The 17894-nt window shown below is 39.2% G+C and overlaps 1 protein-coding gene across 1 annotated transcript in view; it reads left to right on the top strand.

The window, feature by feature from the left end:
• LOC129096972 (collagen alpha-1(XIV) chain-like) overlaps positions 1 to 17894 on the top strand; it is a 148222-nt gene that overhangs the window by 88940 nt on the left and 41388 nt on the right. The window contains 11 exon segments of the mRNA XM_054605647.1: positions 305 to 421; positions 6233 to 6382; positions 9380 to 9463; positions 11695 to 11834; positions 13519 to 13642; positions 14928 to 15071; positions 15393 to 15557; positions 15650 to 15688; positions 16840 to 16978; positions 17434 to 17576; positions 17710 to 17819. Coding sequence (XP_054461622.1) covers positions 305 to 421; positions 6233 to 6382; positions 9380 to 9463; positions 11695 to 11834; positions 13519 to 13642; positions 14928 to 15071; positions 15393 to 15557; positions 15650 to 15688; positions 16840 to 16978; positions 17434 to 17576; positions 17710 to 17819 — 1355 coding nt within the window.

Here is a 17894-nt window from a genome sequence, read left to right on the forward strand (position 1 = left end):
GATCTGAATGTTGAGGTGTTTTTTCCTGCATGCATCACAGGTTTAAAAAAGAAGAAACTAAACAAAACATTATATCATCTGTCATGTGCAGTGCATACATGGAATGTGATCTGCATTTTGACCATCCTGAGCAGGTACATTTCTGCTATAAGTACCTCTTCAACATCATTTGTTTGGTCTTTGTGCACTGCATAGGAAGCAATTGTTAGAATTATTATTATAATATATTATATATTCATATAAATGTGAAACCTGCAGTCATCACTCCCCTCCATAACTCCACTGTGTCTCCTCCGTCCTGCAGTGTATCTGGGGGTGACTAACCTCAACGCCTACCAGGTGAGGATGAGCAGCATCTGCGCCCAGTGGCAGCCTCACCGACACGCCAGCAGCTACCGGGTGATGATTGAGTCTCTGCTCAGTGAGTACGCCAACACCAGCAGTAACACTAACACTGTTCTGTCTACACCCTGAACTCTACAAACATCCACCCATGTGGGGTTCAGGTATGCAGCATTTCACCCAAACTGCTGTGGAGCTAGAAAATCCTGAGAATAAATCCAGACATGTGAACTACCCATGAAACCATTGTGTCAAACAAAAAAGCTACTTTTTCACTCAAAAACACATCTCATGAGCACATTTACATGTGACATTTTTTTAACAGAACCAGTTAAGGATCATTTTGCATTGAAGTTGCAGATGCAGAATCTCAAACAAATAAAAATGACCAGCACCAATTTTGATGCCTCCAATCTTTGTGCTAAGCTAAGCTTAACTGGACCTTTGTCTTCAGTGGACACAGAGACAAAAGTAGCATTGATTTTCTCAGTTTCCTTTAAAAAAAATCCCTGTCTTGTTGCTTTAATGGTCTGGCTGCATGACAATTTTTTGTCTGAGACATTAAAGATCACCCAGACTTTTATTTTTTGGGGGGTTGGATGTATGCAAATGACATGCATGCACACATTCAGTCCTCTCTTGCCACATTACTGCCTGAGAAGGTCTCTAAATGTGCATGAGAGTGGAATACATAATACTCTACCTTCTACTGTGGTTCTTTCCCATTGACCTCCTACGCTGCATATCTGTGCTAGTAGGAGTCGGGGTCTCATGCAGACTCATACATTCTTCCATCAGTGGGAGTTTTCAGTATGCAGTGCAGAGAGAGTGTCCATTTCTCTGACATGACAAAGATATTGTTGTTTGGCATCAGAGTCTTAAAGGTTTAAGACACTGAGCCGCTCTGTAGACGAGCCGGGCTGCAGATCCGTTCAGCCCGGCTGACATTCATAAACGCTTCGTGAGGTAAAACTCAGAGAAGGAAGACAAAAGGTCGATATTATAGCTGCCAAGTGTGTCGGGGGGGAGATTTACTTGTTACAGGAATGACAGTAATTACGCCTCGTTGTCTTTTCTGACGGCTAAGCCTCAAAGAGAACAGGAAGAAAAAATATACAGAATGAGTTTCTTCTTCATCTTCAAGGTTTCTCTGATCAACTCCTGTTGTCAGCTGTTCTCTGACGATCGCTTCATAGAAATAATAAAATCAAAACAAGTGCTTCACTGTGTGTGTTGGAGTGTGAAATGTGTATCTCAGAAAGGAATACTAAGAAAGTCTCAAGTGGAAAATCAATGATAAATAAATGTATGAGAAGTTCAGAATTTCACGCACACATTGTTATGTTCAGGCTGCTCTCATCCAGCGTTCGTAGCAATACCTACGAAAAATAATGCGCCGCAATTCATAGATATCCATTAAAAGTATTTGGTATTTTATCCACGTAATCTTTAAAGAATAAAATATAAGCCTCTAAAGCATTTACAGGGTGGGTCAAACAAACTATCATCTTTCACCGCTGTTCGTTTCCCATGTGAAACTAGATTAACGTCGATTTATTTATCACGTAACTTACTTACTTCAATTACAGCACTTCCATAATTATTTTAACCAAAAACCCCCATCTCTTCCTAAACCTAACTAAGTAGATTTGTTGCCTAAACCTCACTGAGTTGTTTCCTGTGAAATCTGAAGTTTATTTTGAAAAGTCTGTAAGCATGTAACGAGCAGAAATTGATAAGTTTAGCTTAACTTTTGTTGAAAGACGCCACAGAAAAATGAGAAATAACTTTACGTAAGATATTCAAACCTTTGTTGTGTTTAAAGCGAATGAGCAGGTGTCTTTAACTCCAGTCAGGTGATCAGACCATCAGAACGATCGTGTTAAAACTCAAAACATACAACATATGAAACTACAGACATAATATCTCACTTTAAAGGTCTAGTGTGTCTGCTTAGGCGCCATCTGGTGGTGAGGTTGCAGATTGCAACCAACTGAAACTTCTCCCAGTGAGCTTTAACTTTGAAAATCTCTCTCTAGAACCAGTGTTTGTTTTGTCCGTTCTGGGCTACTGTAGTAAAACAGCAGTGAAACATATCTAAAGATATAAACGGCTCATTCTAAGGAAACAAAATCACAACAACTCTCATTTTCAGGTGATTAAACACTGAATAAAATATACTTATTAGTATTCGACACTGGCCCTTTAAGTCATCTTTGGTGACTCAGCCAAAAGTGTCTGGACATGTTTTTTCTTTATTTTTCACCCAATTTAATAGATCTTTCCCTCACAAACATAACACATGCTGAAACAAACAATAACTCTTTATTTTTCCGGTCAGGTTTCACCTCCTCCACTGTTGTCTGTCTAATCCTGTCAAATGGACTCAATGTGACAGCTGATGAATGAGTTGGCCTTTTATGAAATATCAGATATCAGTCATTCAATGTTGACCACCTCTGATATGAGGGAGCTTCTGGTTACAGAAAGAAACAGACTGGAAATCCTGCAGTTATATTATCTTTTGGTACACAATCCTAGAAGAGATGTACTTCCCCCAATTTTGCCGACATCCTCTCATTTGTTAAACTTGACTGACTTTTATGTTTCTAAGAAAATGTAGGTGCCGTGTGATTCTGTTTTTTGCACTTTTTGGGGAAAAGTGAATACTTTAAGTTACGACACCATTGAATGTACAAAATTCTAGATTTTTAGTATTTTATACAAGTGTTCCTGCTGTTCGTTGTGGAGCGGTTTCATCTTACTTTATATAAAATTTAAATTCTGAACTTTGAAGGGAAAATGACTGAGCTTCTGCACAAAAGAGTTCTATCAGCCCTTTTAGGAACTTTAACCCGACTTCAAAATGACCTCCAGACTCTTTATTAAAATCTTTAAGAAGTAACTTTAATGTATTTGTCTCCGACTTCAGCTGTCAGAGACGACTCTGCACCAAAGTCACCCAATAATAAGACAACCATGCAATTATGGAAGTCTTTTTTTCGGATTCCCAGCAGCCAGTGGGGTTCAGCTCCGACAGAAATAATTGAGTATTTTTCCCCGTTTGTTTGAAAGCGATAAACACACAAAGAATGACATCAAACAACAGACGGTGTGCCCCCCCGATTCCATCGCACTCGTCCAGCATTCAGCCGCCACCTCAGAGCTCAGATTGACTTTTAATACAGCCGTCATCCAGCAAATGGAAGCCTGTAATGGTGGTTATTCATCACCTCCAGGCCTCCAGCGAACAGCAGCGCCATCATTAACGGCACATGAAAGGCCCAACATTATTGCGGCGCCCGTGTGTTTCCTCAGGGAGCTCCCAGGTATCGCTTCTATCAACACATAATGGAGCCAAATGAGGATTTATGTTTGCACAGCTGGTAAATAAATTACAGGAGAAACGTGTCCGCTGCAGGATGAAGAGGGACATTATGTGAAGTCGTCCTGCTTTTGGTGTTGATGGTTGATAAAAAGAGGGAAGAGTTTCTGCTGGAGGACAGAACGTGTTTTATTCAAATTAAACAGAGATCGACTCTGTGAATGATAATAACGTCCTGTTTCTTTAAAGATTAAGATCCAAATTGCAGAACAATGTCAATTTGACTTTGCAAATTAAAGAAACATAATAAAAAATAATCTTTCCCACAAACTCATGTGATTTAAATCTGTATTTTAATTTAGTTATTGCTGCGTATCAAACTTCAAAACATTCTTAATATTGACTGACTTCCTTCTTAAGCTCGAAGAATCAGAAATTGTCAAACACTGAAAATGAATTTCCTGATTATAAGTAAATTTTGAGTATTTTTATATTATTGTTTACACAATTGTTGCACAGATTTTTTGTGTTAAGACAACACCGACTCCAATATTGAGAATAATTGTCATTGCGTTCAAAAAATGATTCAAATGCAGGTGCTTTCTCTAGATTTTATAAAAGCCTTATGACAAAAAAATAAATAAAAATATGAATTATTGAAAAATGGGAAGAAAGGAAGTTCATCTTTTGATATCAACTGAACGCATTTCAGTGGAAATTGCACCAAGTTCGGGTGGAAGTTTTTTATTTGTTTCTTTATTACATCGAAACAGAACGCAGGTTTGTCTGGAGGGGATGCCAAATGTTGGAATCAATGTGGGAAGCAAACCACTGACATGTTTTAGCTTTTTATAGCTTTATATTTTGCAGAATCAGCTCTTCGGGCTTAATAAAATGATTTCATTCATTTCATTGTTTGACATTTAAATGCAGATACAAGAGTGAATATTAGAGTTTTCCTTCCTGCAGCAGTAAACCTGACTCGTCCCTGAATGCATTCTGCATTTCAAAATAAAAGCATTTAGTTTTGTAGCTGTGCAGTATTTAAATAACGTGGATGTTGTAAACTCCAGCTGTAGTGATCGCCTCGGGAGTCTTTAACTCAAATGTCCCCCTGCCCTCTGTGATGAAGTCGTACAAAGTGAATACGTTGTGTTTTGAGGAAACTTTTTTCCTATAAATGTATTTGACAGGTTTCCAGTCGACTCTGACTGCCGGCGTGGAGAGAAACAAAAAACAACAAACACTCGTTGATTATTCCAGTAATTGGATTTGCTTTGTCACTTCCTTCTGACTGAGTTTTATTATATTATAAGTTTTACACAAACAGAAAAAACAGCCTGAGGGACGTTTGAAACACTTCAAAAGAGAAAACAACTGCGTGAGTCAGGAAACGGTTCTATATTTAAAGATAATCATCATCATTATAAACCACATGTAGAACGTCCAGAGGAAACCAAGCAACCTTTCTAACAGAGAGGTCGTCTTCATGACGCACAACTGTTTTAAATGACGCAGAGAAAAGAAGCATTTTTCATAAATCTTAACTCTGTTAAAGGAACAATAAGTCCAGTCTTCTTCTGTCTCACCTCAAAGGACAATTATTCAGCCTGAAACACAATAACTGGACCAAGCTTCTTAGAGCTACGTTACCATGGAGACCACACTGTCACTAACTGCACTTCCTGAACAAATATTCTAATCTTTAGAAAACCGATGAAGCAATTGTATTGAGAAGCAGACAGAAGAGTCTAGTATGTGTGTTTAAGGGATATAAAAAGGATGTCAAATTGAATAATCAGGGAAAACATCACAACATTTAGGACCATACAGAGATTTACCGTTTTATTAAAGAGTAAAATCCCTTGTTTTTACCCAGAAACAACAGCGTTTTTCATTTTGCCAAATACACCACAAATCCACTGACAAAAACTTTAATTTAACTGTGAAAAAACACTCTAAATTCAAGCTCGACTGAAACAAAATTAAACTCATCAAACCCCGTCTTTGGTTACACTTTCTTCTGCTCAAACAATCACCAACTCTGGTTTTGTCAAATAAACCCTAAATCCCCCAGATTAGATGTGAGAATATTACTTTATTAATTTCCTAGCTGCTTCTCTGACGTCTGATCTTCTTCTCGCTTCTCTCCTGATATTCTAACACGTAACACGGTGAATTAAGGATTTATTTCAATCAAACCAGAGTTGGTGATTGTGGAAGAAATTGGAGAGACGAATCAAGTCTTTGGTGAGTTTTATTCAGTTTCTGTGAATGAAATTGAATTAAGTATGTTTTGCGACACAGTAAAATTAATGTTTTTGTTTGGTCTGGTGTATTTGGTGAGAGCTGCTGTTTCTGGTAAAAAAAAAAGAAGAAAAAGACGTTTTTACTCTTTAATGAAGATTTAAATGGCACCAGGAGCTCCAGGGAGAGTTCTGGTGACCAGCTGGTGTGATGATTTCTGTCCAAATAAAAAACATTCCCCCCACAGCACAAAACACATGATCAGAGCAGCGTTCTTCCAGAATGCTAACGAGGTGATCTCTGTAATTCCTTCTGCAGACGGTCAGAAGCAGGAGACGAAGCTGAGCGGAGGATCCAACCGTCACTGCTTCAACAGCCTGAAGGCCAACACGCAGTACAAGATGAGCGTCTACGCTCAGCTGCAGGACGGCAGCGAAGGCCCGGCCGTCACCGCCACCGAGAAAACACGTAAGAACACAACGTCTTACTCTGATCACGCAGGAAATGTGGCTACTGTTCCATTTTTGGATATTTTCTGTAATCATTTCTAACAAAAGAATGTGTCGCTTAATCTCGTATAAACTGGACAACAAGATTATACAAGATTTGAACCCAGAAATACACAAATTTAGCTTAACATTTAATGTGTCCATCCATCAGAAAAAGAAAACCCTTCATATCTATTTGTAAAACAAAGAGTAGACGTAAATGAAAGCATCTTTCTCTGTCTGTAATTATCAGTTATAAAGGAGAAATTTGACTTTTCAGACTGACATTTCAGAGATGCTGACACACCTATTATTTGCATATAGACACCATGACTGTCTATTAAGTGAGGTCATCCATTCACCACTGAAACATCAGTCCTTTACCTCCTCCGAACGCTGTGCAACGCTCTAATTGAAATGCACTCATGCATGTGTCATGATAACAACACGTTTAGACAAACACACTCTTACAGGAGCTGTCAGCTGTCATTGTGTGTAAGAAGAAGCTCACTACAGACTGGAAAGACGACATGAAAACATGTTTAATGCTCGTGGGAGAGATGAGTCGTCTTTCGTCTTTTAAGAACGAGCCGTTTGTTCTGCAGCCGCAAACACTAATCAAGACCCAGGAAGGGAGGAGGGAGGAAGGAGGGAGAGAGGAGGAAGGAGGGAGGGAGGGAGGAAGGAGGAGAGGAGGAAGGAGGGAGGAGGAAGGAGGGAGAGAGGAGGAAGGAGGGAGGAAGGAGGGAGAGAGGAGGGAGAGAGGAGGAGGAGGGAGGAGGAGGAGGAGGAGGGAGGAGGGGGAGGAGGAGGGAGGAAGGAGGGAGGAAGGAGGGGGAGGGGGAGGGCTGAGGTTTTCTTCTCGTTCATTATTACAGAACACCAACACGTTTTCTAATGTTCGACAGCCCATGTTCTTTAATTATACGTCTCCTTTCAGACTGGTGCAAAGAAAACATTTATTTTACGACTAAATCCACCAATAGTACCATTAGATAATGCCTCATTTGCATATTTAAACATAACATTTCAGAAAACCTGTAATTCAAAAAATAATCATCTTAATGTCAGTAATCATCTGGTGAAGTTTCATGTTGATATCTATTAGTTATTTTTTTTACCCTATTCACCTGTAGTGTCTTCAACATGTATGTAATTTAACTAAACATTTCTTTAAAGGACGTTTTCTCTAAATGAGTTTTTTCTCAGACTCTGATCCATAAATCTCCACTTCAGTAGCTCTTACATACACCAAACTTTACAGCTTCATTCCTCTCTATATCCTGAAGGTTTCTACAGAGGGGTTTGTTCAGACATCATTCATAGCCTGATTTATACAACATTTATCACTAAAAACATGGAGATAAAAAATGTTTTTTATGGCTGTTGAGAATTATGGAGTGATACAAAAAATATCTAAAATCCCCTCTGTAAACAAGCTTAATCCCTTAATATGTCAACAAAATGAAGCAAAAATGTTGAACTTGGCTTCATCCAATGTTTAGATTTATGTTCTGGAAGTTTATGAAAATTAGCACATATTTAATAAGATCATTTATATACAACATTTTAGAAAACTAGCAATACAAAAAAATGTTATATATTTAACTGGATGTTAACCAGAAACATCTCTTGATTATTCTAGAGTATATTTTTCATAACGTCTTAGTCCTAAATTAGTTAAAATCGCCTTAATATTGGATAGCAAAAATAAAAATAAAAAAAGAAAGTCGTCCATCATGTCTTTGATCGCCAGTTGGCAAAAGAGTAACAATAACTCTTTTTTTTTTATATACGACATGTAGCTTTATTAACAGGTATAAGCTAGTTCAAGTTAGTGTAACCCAGAACACAAACGAGGTGGTTTTACTTGTTGAGGAGAGCTTTCTTTTAGTAAAAACAACAACAAATACACATGTATGGAATAATACCAGGGTTATGTGTAAATATTAGACTTATAGGTACGTTTTATGACCATTAATCTCATAAACCTGAGGCACATCATTAGAAAAGGAGCAATAAACTGATAAATGTATAAACACTAAGCCTACCGTAAATTTATACGACTATTTGTGAGCAACTTCTGTCTGGTTTTGTCAAGAAAAAACTCTGGAAAATGGATCCTGATGAGCCTGCAGCTTATGTTTATGGTGCAAACAAAACCTGAACTAAAAGGAATAAAACTTTTAAAGCGGTTTAATGATCCTCTTTGTTTGGGTCCACATCAGAACGCTATTAAAACATTCAGCTCGCACTGACTTGAAACTTGCTTCCGGCATCCAATCAAATGAGCATCATTTCTGCAGCATTATAGTTTGTAATAGAGTTATTATGTTTATGCATGGTGTTGTATTTGAGGGCGTAAATTGAAAAGAATACAAGACTAAGAGAAGAGAGGCTGAAGAATAGAAATAACCAAAGAGATAAAAGACAGGAAGTGATGGCAGGTATTTCTTAGCTTAAAGCTGCTCATCTTCTGAACTGTATCTCTGCAAACACAAAATAATTTACTGCTTTGTTTTGATGCAAATGAAATCCACAAACGACTCGCTACCGAACAATCCCCGCCTGACATTAACGAGTAATTCACAGCCTCAGGTAGCAGATTTACTGCCCAAACAGTGTGTGTAAACTGTGTGTGTAAAGTGTGTGTGTGTGTGTGTGTTTTGTTGGGGGGGGGGGCAACAGATCATAAAGGTAAGGAGGTGAAAGCAGAGACGGTTGGAGTTTGATTTCCACGGCGGCCGACTGTGATCAATTTACCAAATTATAGAGGAGCTGAAACCACAGAGCGGAACGTAGTTATTTGACACCTTGTGTGTGTGTGTGTGTGTGTGTGTGTGTGTGTGTGTGTGTGTGTGTGTGTGTGTGTGTGTGTGTGTGTGTGTGTGTGTGTGTGTGTGTGTGTGGGGAGGTTTAATTTTGGGGGGTTGATTGCAGGTTTTCATGGTCGTCTTGTTTTATTCTCTCTGTTCAGTTCCCATCCCGACCCCGAAGCCGACCACGCCCCCCACCACCACGCCGCTACCCACAATCCCCCTGCTAAGGAAGGTAACGGCTGGTTTGATGTTCTTTATTGTTGATATCCTGATGTTGGTTTTTAATGATCTGTTTGTTTCAGTTTCATCATATTTTTCAGTAGAAATAACTTAAAGTTCACTCTTAGAATATGTGGTTCTTCCTGAAAGGCTGAGGTTCTACCCAGAAACCGTTTGCATATGAAGAACCCTTTCTTAAATAAAGGGGTTTCCAGTGTTCTTTGTAAGAAAAGAGGGGTTCCATTAAGAACCCTTTTTATCCAAAGAACTTTATTCTCTTTAAGGATTGTTGAAAACATGGATGTTAAAACGGAACAAAACATTCCAGCTCACACATCCCCAAAAACTGTGACTGAGAACCATAACTGTTCCACATCAGCCCGGGACCTTTAGGGTTCTAGATGAAACCCTTTCAGTACTAAAGGGCCCTTGGTAGAACCCCCTTTGCGGGTTGTCGATGAAACCTTTGCAATATAAAAGGGTCCTGGGATGAACCCCTTTTGTGAGTTCTAGATGAAACCATTGACATTTAAAAAGGTTCTCTTTAGAACCCCCTGGTTGGTTCCTATTAGCACCCTTAGAAGTTGGGAAAGGGGTTCTGGATGGAACCTTTCACGGGGGGTTATAGGTAGAACCCTTTATGTTGGGGTGAAGGTAGAACCCTCGGGAAGGGTATTAAAAGATAAATAAAATAAATACAAGACACATAAACAATTAGTTTATTCAGAAATAACCGACGGAAAAGCTGCTTTGCTTTTCTGAGTGATTTCCTTCCTTTTTCTTTTTCTTTATCTCCTGATATATAAATAAATAAAGTGACAGAGATAATTAGTTTAGATTCCTCTCTGCTCACATTTCATCTCCAATAAATCACAAAGTGACTTATGATGTCGACAGTTTAAAAGACTTTAAAATCAGATTAAATACCCTTTAACTGTTCTCCTCATGCACAGCGATGCGTCTGAAGCACACACACACACACACACAACACACACACACACACACACACACACACACACACACACACACACACACACACACACACACACACACACACACACACACACACACACACTAAATGATGGAATATAAAAACAGTCTCAAAGATTTATATATATGTGTGAAGAACTGCAGTTCAAAGGATCACACACACATAGATTACATAGAATTACAGAGATAGATCTTCACCAGAGGGGTAATTAAAAATGAAAGTCTGAAATGTCTGAAATGTAAACCTGGTGACACTTGGATCCTTTACATCACCTCCATAAACATATAATTCACTTTATTCACACGTCTGACACCACAGAATCAACATTTATTTTAAGCACCACGTTTCTGTTAAAGTACATCTGTGAGGGGAGAATAAAAACACATCTTATAATCTTTAAATTTGGCTTTTTCAACCTACATGTATAACATAATTATAACAAATTGTACATTAAGTCCTCAAACACTGTATTTTGTGGACATTTCATCTTTTTATCACTCTTTCTGATCCACTTATTCTTTTCTCTCTCCCTCTCTGTTTCACATTTACCAGCAAATGAAGGGTTAAGAGGTTCCAGCACAAAAGCTGTAATTATGTAACCTTAAAACAAATCCATATCAGCGCTTCTCCCCCTTGGAAAACTCGATCGATGTGAGCCGCCGGCTGGGCTTTTATTGTGAAAGGATATCAGTTTACTGAGTAAATGTTTGCAGAAGAGCAGATGAAAGAATTAAAGCTGTCTGCGGATCAATGGGGGCATCGGCCGACCCTTTAATGTGATTTTATTAGAGGAGAAAAAGGAAGCGATCGGATCGATTGGTAAACTTTTAACGAGTTTAACACTTTTCCAACCATTCACAAGTTGAGACCTTTTTTAAATCTAATCAATCAAAGTTTTTCCTTCATTTCAAAGTTGATTTTCTGCCATGAAAATCAAGTTTTGTTTATTGTTGCTGCGATGAAAAAGAAATGAAAGCAGAGAATAAATCGATGTATTATCTTTAGAGTTGGAGCCGCTTTGAATCATAAAAGAAAAGAAAAGAAAGTCGACCAAATATTAAATATTTATTTTAAGAAAGAGTTTATCTACACTTTGATTGAACACAAGAGTTATGACTCATTAAATGAAGTCATTTATTTACATTAATGAAGTTTTCCACAATCAGAGACATGTTAAGATAATAGATCCTTGTCTTTAAAGCATAAGTGTTCATTACAAAAACAAAACAATAAATAATAAATGTTCACCCTCGTCCTCTCCAGTCTGCAGAGCAGCCAAAGCGGACCTGGTCTTCCTGGTGGACGGTTCTTGGAGTATCGGTGACGAGAACTTCCTGAAGATCATCCGCTTCCTGTACAGCACCACCGGAGCTCTGGACCGGATCGGACCCGACGGCACGCAGGTATGATGGGTTCATGGAAACGGTGACTGGAAGTCGTAGTGCTATAAAACAAACATCCAGAGGTGGAGAGTTTCTTTGGGGAGAATGGAAAAAGTTAAAAGGTGTTTTCCTGAGGCATTGTAGAATTGTAGGCTGCACTGTCGCCTCACAGCAAGAGGGGCCCGGGTTCAATTCCCGGGCTGGACAACCTTCTGTGTGGAGTTTGCATGTTCTCCCCGTGTCAGCGTGGGTTCTCTCCGGGTTCTCCGGCTTCCTCCCACAGTCCAAAGACATGCAGCTTAGGTGCATTGAAGACTCTAAATTGCCCGTAGGTGTGAATGTGAGTGTGAGTGGTTGTTTGTCTCTATATGTCAGCCCTGTGATAGGCTGGAGGCCTGTCCAGGTGAACCCTGCCTTCACCCATTGACAGCTGAGATCGGCTCCAGCACCCTGCAACCCTTAACTGGATAAGCAGGTTACGGAAAATGGAATGGATAGATTGTAGAATTGTATTCCTGGTTCCTAATCTGTATTTTTGTAACTTGTCGTGTGCTGCTGTGGGAGGAAAGATGGAGCAAAGAAAGAGAGTTTGAATGGTAATCCTCTGAGTCCTGCACTCTCCACGTGTTCATCAATCATCTGACGTAGCTGGTGGAGGCTCGCACACAAAGACCTGTCTAAAGGAAACCTCATTTATTTGGTTACTGCATAAAATGAATGGATTTTCATTTAAATTTCCACAAATTTGGTTTTTGATATCTTACTCCTCGTTTCGCGTTTTCCTACAAAAGTCCGGCAACTGTCATGTCAATTTTCTTCTTTTGAAGAATGTTACTGTGTCGCTCCTGACTGTTCCATTATCCACTGATCCACCAATAAATGAAGTCTTGTTTTTGTAAAAATGCATTTTTGCTGAACAATGGCGGTCAGTGTCAGGCTCTCCTTCACAATAAAAGTCAGTTAAATGCTTTTAATGTGAAGCAGCAGCAGTAAGATGCTTGGTACTGGATTTCTTTTACAGGAATGTTGTAATAATGTCCATGTAACACTATTGTGTTATCGCTTTGGAAGATGACTTGTAATTTATTTTGATGAAACTTCAAAATTTCCACTTTAACAAATAAATGCACAAATAATCCCTGTTACTTTATTGTGCTTGTATCAGTGGTTACAGGGGGAAAAAGTACAGTTTAAACTAACAAAACAAAACAAAAGTGCATAATTTCCAAATCACATCTTCTGGTCTACAAACAGTCGAAAAACCAACATGCAACACTGACTTTTGAATAACGATTGACTGGTGAAGAGTTTATAGGAACTTTGGTTTATACCAGAACTTTGTTAGCAGCTATTCTTCAATAAAACAAGTCTAATAATGCTGCAGGGAGGAAAGTAAGCAACAAAAAAATCCCCCGTTTTACAGCCGCTTTGACCAAGAAATATATCCTATCACGATCTGATCAGGCAGGTTGTATCAAAGAGTTAAGTGTGGACACATCTGATCACAAACGTTGTCTTGTAGCAGCAGTCTCAGGCTCTCTATAGATGATGCTACTGTTAAAGGGTCAGTTTATCCAAAATACAAAAACAGAATGTGTGAATTTCAAACTTTTGAACACAACACAAGACATTTTATTTGTGCTTCTTAATGCATTGAAAAAATTACATCTGGAAAAATGTGTTGTGTTCCTGTGTCGTCTGACAGGTGGCCATCGCCCAGTTCAGTGACGACGCCCGGACCGAGTTCAAACTGAACTCTTACAGCGACAAGGAGCGGCTGCTGGACGCCATCAACAAGATCTCCTACAAGGGAGGGAACACCAAGACGGGTGAGCGCTCAGCCACACACAGCAAACAAATGAGTTGGTCTGCTTTAGTGTGTCATCTGCTGTCCTCGGCAACATGTTTTCATTAACACATTCATGTAAAACAAATAAGAAGGTGTTTGCACTGCCTGTATTTATATATGTGTGTGTGTGTAATGAGAGGAAGTCTGTGGGGAAGCAGGGAGAGGTGTTGTCATTAATCAGAGTTTACAAAGCAGCAGCGTCAGTTTCTCCTGCAGGGAGAGCAGGTCTGTGAATGCACCTCAGCTTCTATCAGACTGTAAACCAGCACTAGAGCGCTCAGTCAGCGGTGATCAAGGATCTCTTTCCCAGTGTTCCCACAGGCCTGGGGAGTATGTCCTCACTGGGTCTCTATTCCACTGAACTGGTGCTTCTTGATTCCTTTGTTGAGATGTAAACATCATGTAGCAGCTCTGTGTCAGTCACTACATCAAACATGAAACTGAAAAAAGATTCTGTGATTAATACACAGTCATTATTGATAACAGATCATTATGTTTTTGGTATTTATAACATTATTTGGGTAAATTGTATTATATATAATGTATAATATATATAAATATACTCTACATAAATAAATAAATAAATCCAAATTAATAGAATTTTTAAAGGTATTTTGATATATATTTTGTATTTATTTGAAAAGAATATCCATCTCACGTTCACAGTGGCATCCTCAAGGTCTTGTTTTGTCCGACAGAAAAATATCCAGTTTTAAAGTTATTAAACTTTCTCCCATTGAAGAAGCAGAGATGGCCGAGTCACTCAAATCATCCCTCGGTTATCAGTTTCTTCTCCGGAGCAGGGTTGTTATCGTAAACTAAACCAAAAATAAGCAGTGAAAAACATTGTTGTTTTAGAGATTTCCGAGGCAGCAGTAGAGCAGAAACTCCTGTTCTGTGAGTTGAATTATTGTCTGGTGTCTTTGAAGAGAGCATAAATAACGGCTTCAGTTCCCCGTCATGAAGGGCTGTCTGACAGCAAGATAAAGAGGAGGAAATATTCTAAATATATCATTAACTTAAAACCAATACTGATTCTTTTAGGTTTCTAATATTTGTAGATGCAGTGAACAGTTAGTCTAAACAGTTGAAAACACCTTAAAGTCACCCAAAAACACAAACAAACTGTCAAACAGTCCAAATATCTGCTCCTTCTGCTGGAAGCACGTGTTCCTTCTCGTACACTCTGAAGTAGAGAAACAATCACAACGTGTTCATATGATCTCAACATTGTGCAGAATGATTTGAATCGTCCGTCCAATCAGGTCGAGCCATCCAGCATGTGAAGGAGAACATCTTCACGACGGAGGGAGGAGTCAGGAGGGGAATCCCCAACGTCCTGGTGGTTCTCACCGACGGCCGATCTCAGGACGACGTCAACAAGGTCTCCAAGGAGATGCAGATGGAAGGTCAGAGGTCACATCCTGATGTTTACGGTTTTTACAGAGATCCAGTTTACACTTCAGGCATTCAGAGAAATTGTAAATATATCCACATCAAACGAACTATTTTGCTCAACATGGTCGTAAATATTCACTCCACATTAAAAGTCTATTTCTTACCTTTTCATTTAACAAAAAGAACATTAAACAAGTGCAGGAAGTGACCGACAGAAGCTCATATAGAAGATCGGACACTAAATTAAAGCCTCTGATTTTGAATGAACATTAAAATCCTTTCTGTCTTGTTGCCTACATACTTGTTCCTCATTCTTTATATTTCCCATAAAGGCTACATCGTGTTCGCCATCGGCTTCGCTGACGCCGACTACGGGGAGCTGGTGAGCATCGCCAGCAAACCCAGCGACAGACACGTCTTCTTCGTGGACGACCTGGACGCCTTCACCAAGATCGAGGAGAAGCTGGTGACCTTTGTGTGCGAGGCCGCCACCGCCAGTGAGTAAAACCGACGCTCTTCAGACGGCCTGAGGTTGTAAAAGAGTGAAAGTGTTCCTCTGAATCAAACACACCTTTTGTTTCTTCTCCAGCCTGTCCGTCCGTACCGATGAGCGGCAGCACAACACCAGGTAAACCTTCAAACAGAGAGAAACTTCCATTTTTTTTATTGTTTTATATTGTTTATTGTTTATTAACTGGATCCTCATGAGCTGACGCCTGGGCGGCTGTTAATCTCTCCAGGGTCCAAAGAGAACACAAAACAAAATATATACAATACTTGACGTAAAACAGACATTTAAACCAATGCAGACAGAATAGTTGAAAAAAGTACAGTGAGATACCAAATACAGTCAGAGGCTTGGACGTATATTATCAGAACCAACTATACAGTTCACACTGTACTGTATAAACAGTATCATACACAGTGTGTTGAATACCCGGAGGATGTGCAAGACGTTCAAAGACCCTCATAAAAACAGATTATCTATTCATTTTCATTTTATTTTATTTAACCTTTATTTAGTCTGGATAATCGTAATGGACATTTTACAAAAGGTAAAAAAACATTCAAGACATTAAACAAAATTGTCAAATAAAAGCGACAACTCGCTTTAAAGAAACCAGCAGATTCCATCAACCAAATAATTGTAATTCAGTGTCAGGACCAGTACATATGGTGCTCAAATTATCCTTAATCCTGTTTTAAAATCTTGTATTTTTATAAAACAATGTAGTTTAAAATGTAAAACTTTAAAAGCACTTTTAACAATAACGGTTCAGGTTGTAGGGATGACGAACATAATTTGTCAACATGAATGAAGGATGCTGCTACTGATAGTTTAAGGAATCAGTAGAAAACATGGATTGCTTATAAAGAAAAATGTCCCAATGTTCATATCTACGCTTGCATAAAACAGACAAATCAACTTTCTCTTACTAACTCAGATGAAATGTCCAGAAACATAAATCAGAGACAAATCAGAGCGTAAGAAACACAAGATAAGTCTTTACAGCAGCTGGTGAGTCTTCTAATTGTTCTTTCTTTTGACATCTGGTTTCATAAATAAATTGACCAATCAGGAATCAAACAGAGATGACTAAACTTGGTTGGCTTGTAGCATCAATAGTGTAACAATTTTGCGGAAAATTCTCTAAAATTTGCTCTTAACTTCGTTCTAAATGTCATAAAACCCGAATAATGTAATAAAATGTTCAGACTGATATTGTAATATCATTTTAAGTGGTACTCAAAGTTAAAACTCCGTCCCACCCGTTTCAGGTTTCCGTATGATGGAGCTGTTCGGACTGGTGGAGAATCGCTACGGCAGCGTCTCCGGCGTTTCCATGGTTCCCGGCACCTTCAACACCTTCCCCTGTTTCCACCTGCACAGCGACGCGTTCCTGGCTCAGCCGACCAGGTACACAGAGACAGCTCCTCCTCTCTTAGTAGAATAGAAGGAATACAAGCTCTGAGAAATCTATCTCCAGCTGAGAGCTCATAATAAATAAGGATTCACGGAGCATTTATCGTCATTATGCAACAAAGAGATGCACAACGAAATTCAATTGTAGCCCATTTGTAACACAACAAACAACAATAAGTTCATTTTTTTAAAATTGCATCATAAAGAATGTAAACAACAGCAACAAAAACAATTCTATGGGCAGATAATATGGCCGATATCTTCATAAATAGAAGTTCAACATGAGCAAAACATTTTCCATCAACGTTGACTATGTTTGAGCATCAAGCATCTTGATGTAAACACAGAGTCCACCTCTTTTCGTCACACCTTGCTCCCACCGTTGCCATAGTAACATATTAAAGAAGTGTATTCCCCCGGGTCTGATGTTACTCCCTGCCGGCTCACAGGTACCTCCATCCTGAAGGGCTGCCCTCCGACTACACCATCACCCTGCTGTTCAGACTGCTGCCCGAAACTCCGGAGGAGCCCTTCGCCCTCTGGGAGGTCCTGGACAAGAACAACCAGCCGCTGGTGGGAGTCATCCTGGACAGTGAGTCTGGGATCTCCAAACATTTATCTCTGTTTGTTTTATAACGTATAAAACATGACCGGTACAAGAATCATGAAATAGATTCCTATCGTAAAAATATTACATTTTGTAACTAGTAATCTGTGTTTTACAGACGGAGGAAAGACTCTGACGTTCTTCAACAACGACTACAAAGGAGAGTTCCAGACGGTCACCTTCGAAGGGCCAGAGATCAAGAAACTCTTCTACGGCAGCTTCCATAAGGTCAGAGTCTGTCCTGTTCTGTGCCGTCTGATTGATTCCTAACAGACCGACTCATTGATCACCTGACGGACTCGA

This window comes from Anoplopoma fimbria, chromosome 10 (genome assembly GCF_027596085.1).
Source record: "Anoplopoma fimbria isolate UVic2021 breed Golden Eagle Sablefish chromosome 10, Afim_UVic_2022, whole genome shotgun sequence".
Lineage (NCBI taxonomy): Eukaryota > Metazoa > Chordata > Actinopteri > Perciformes > Anoplopomatidae > Anoplopoma > Anoplopoma fimbria.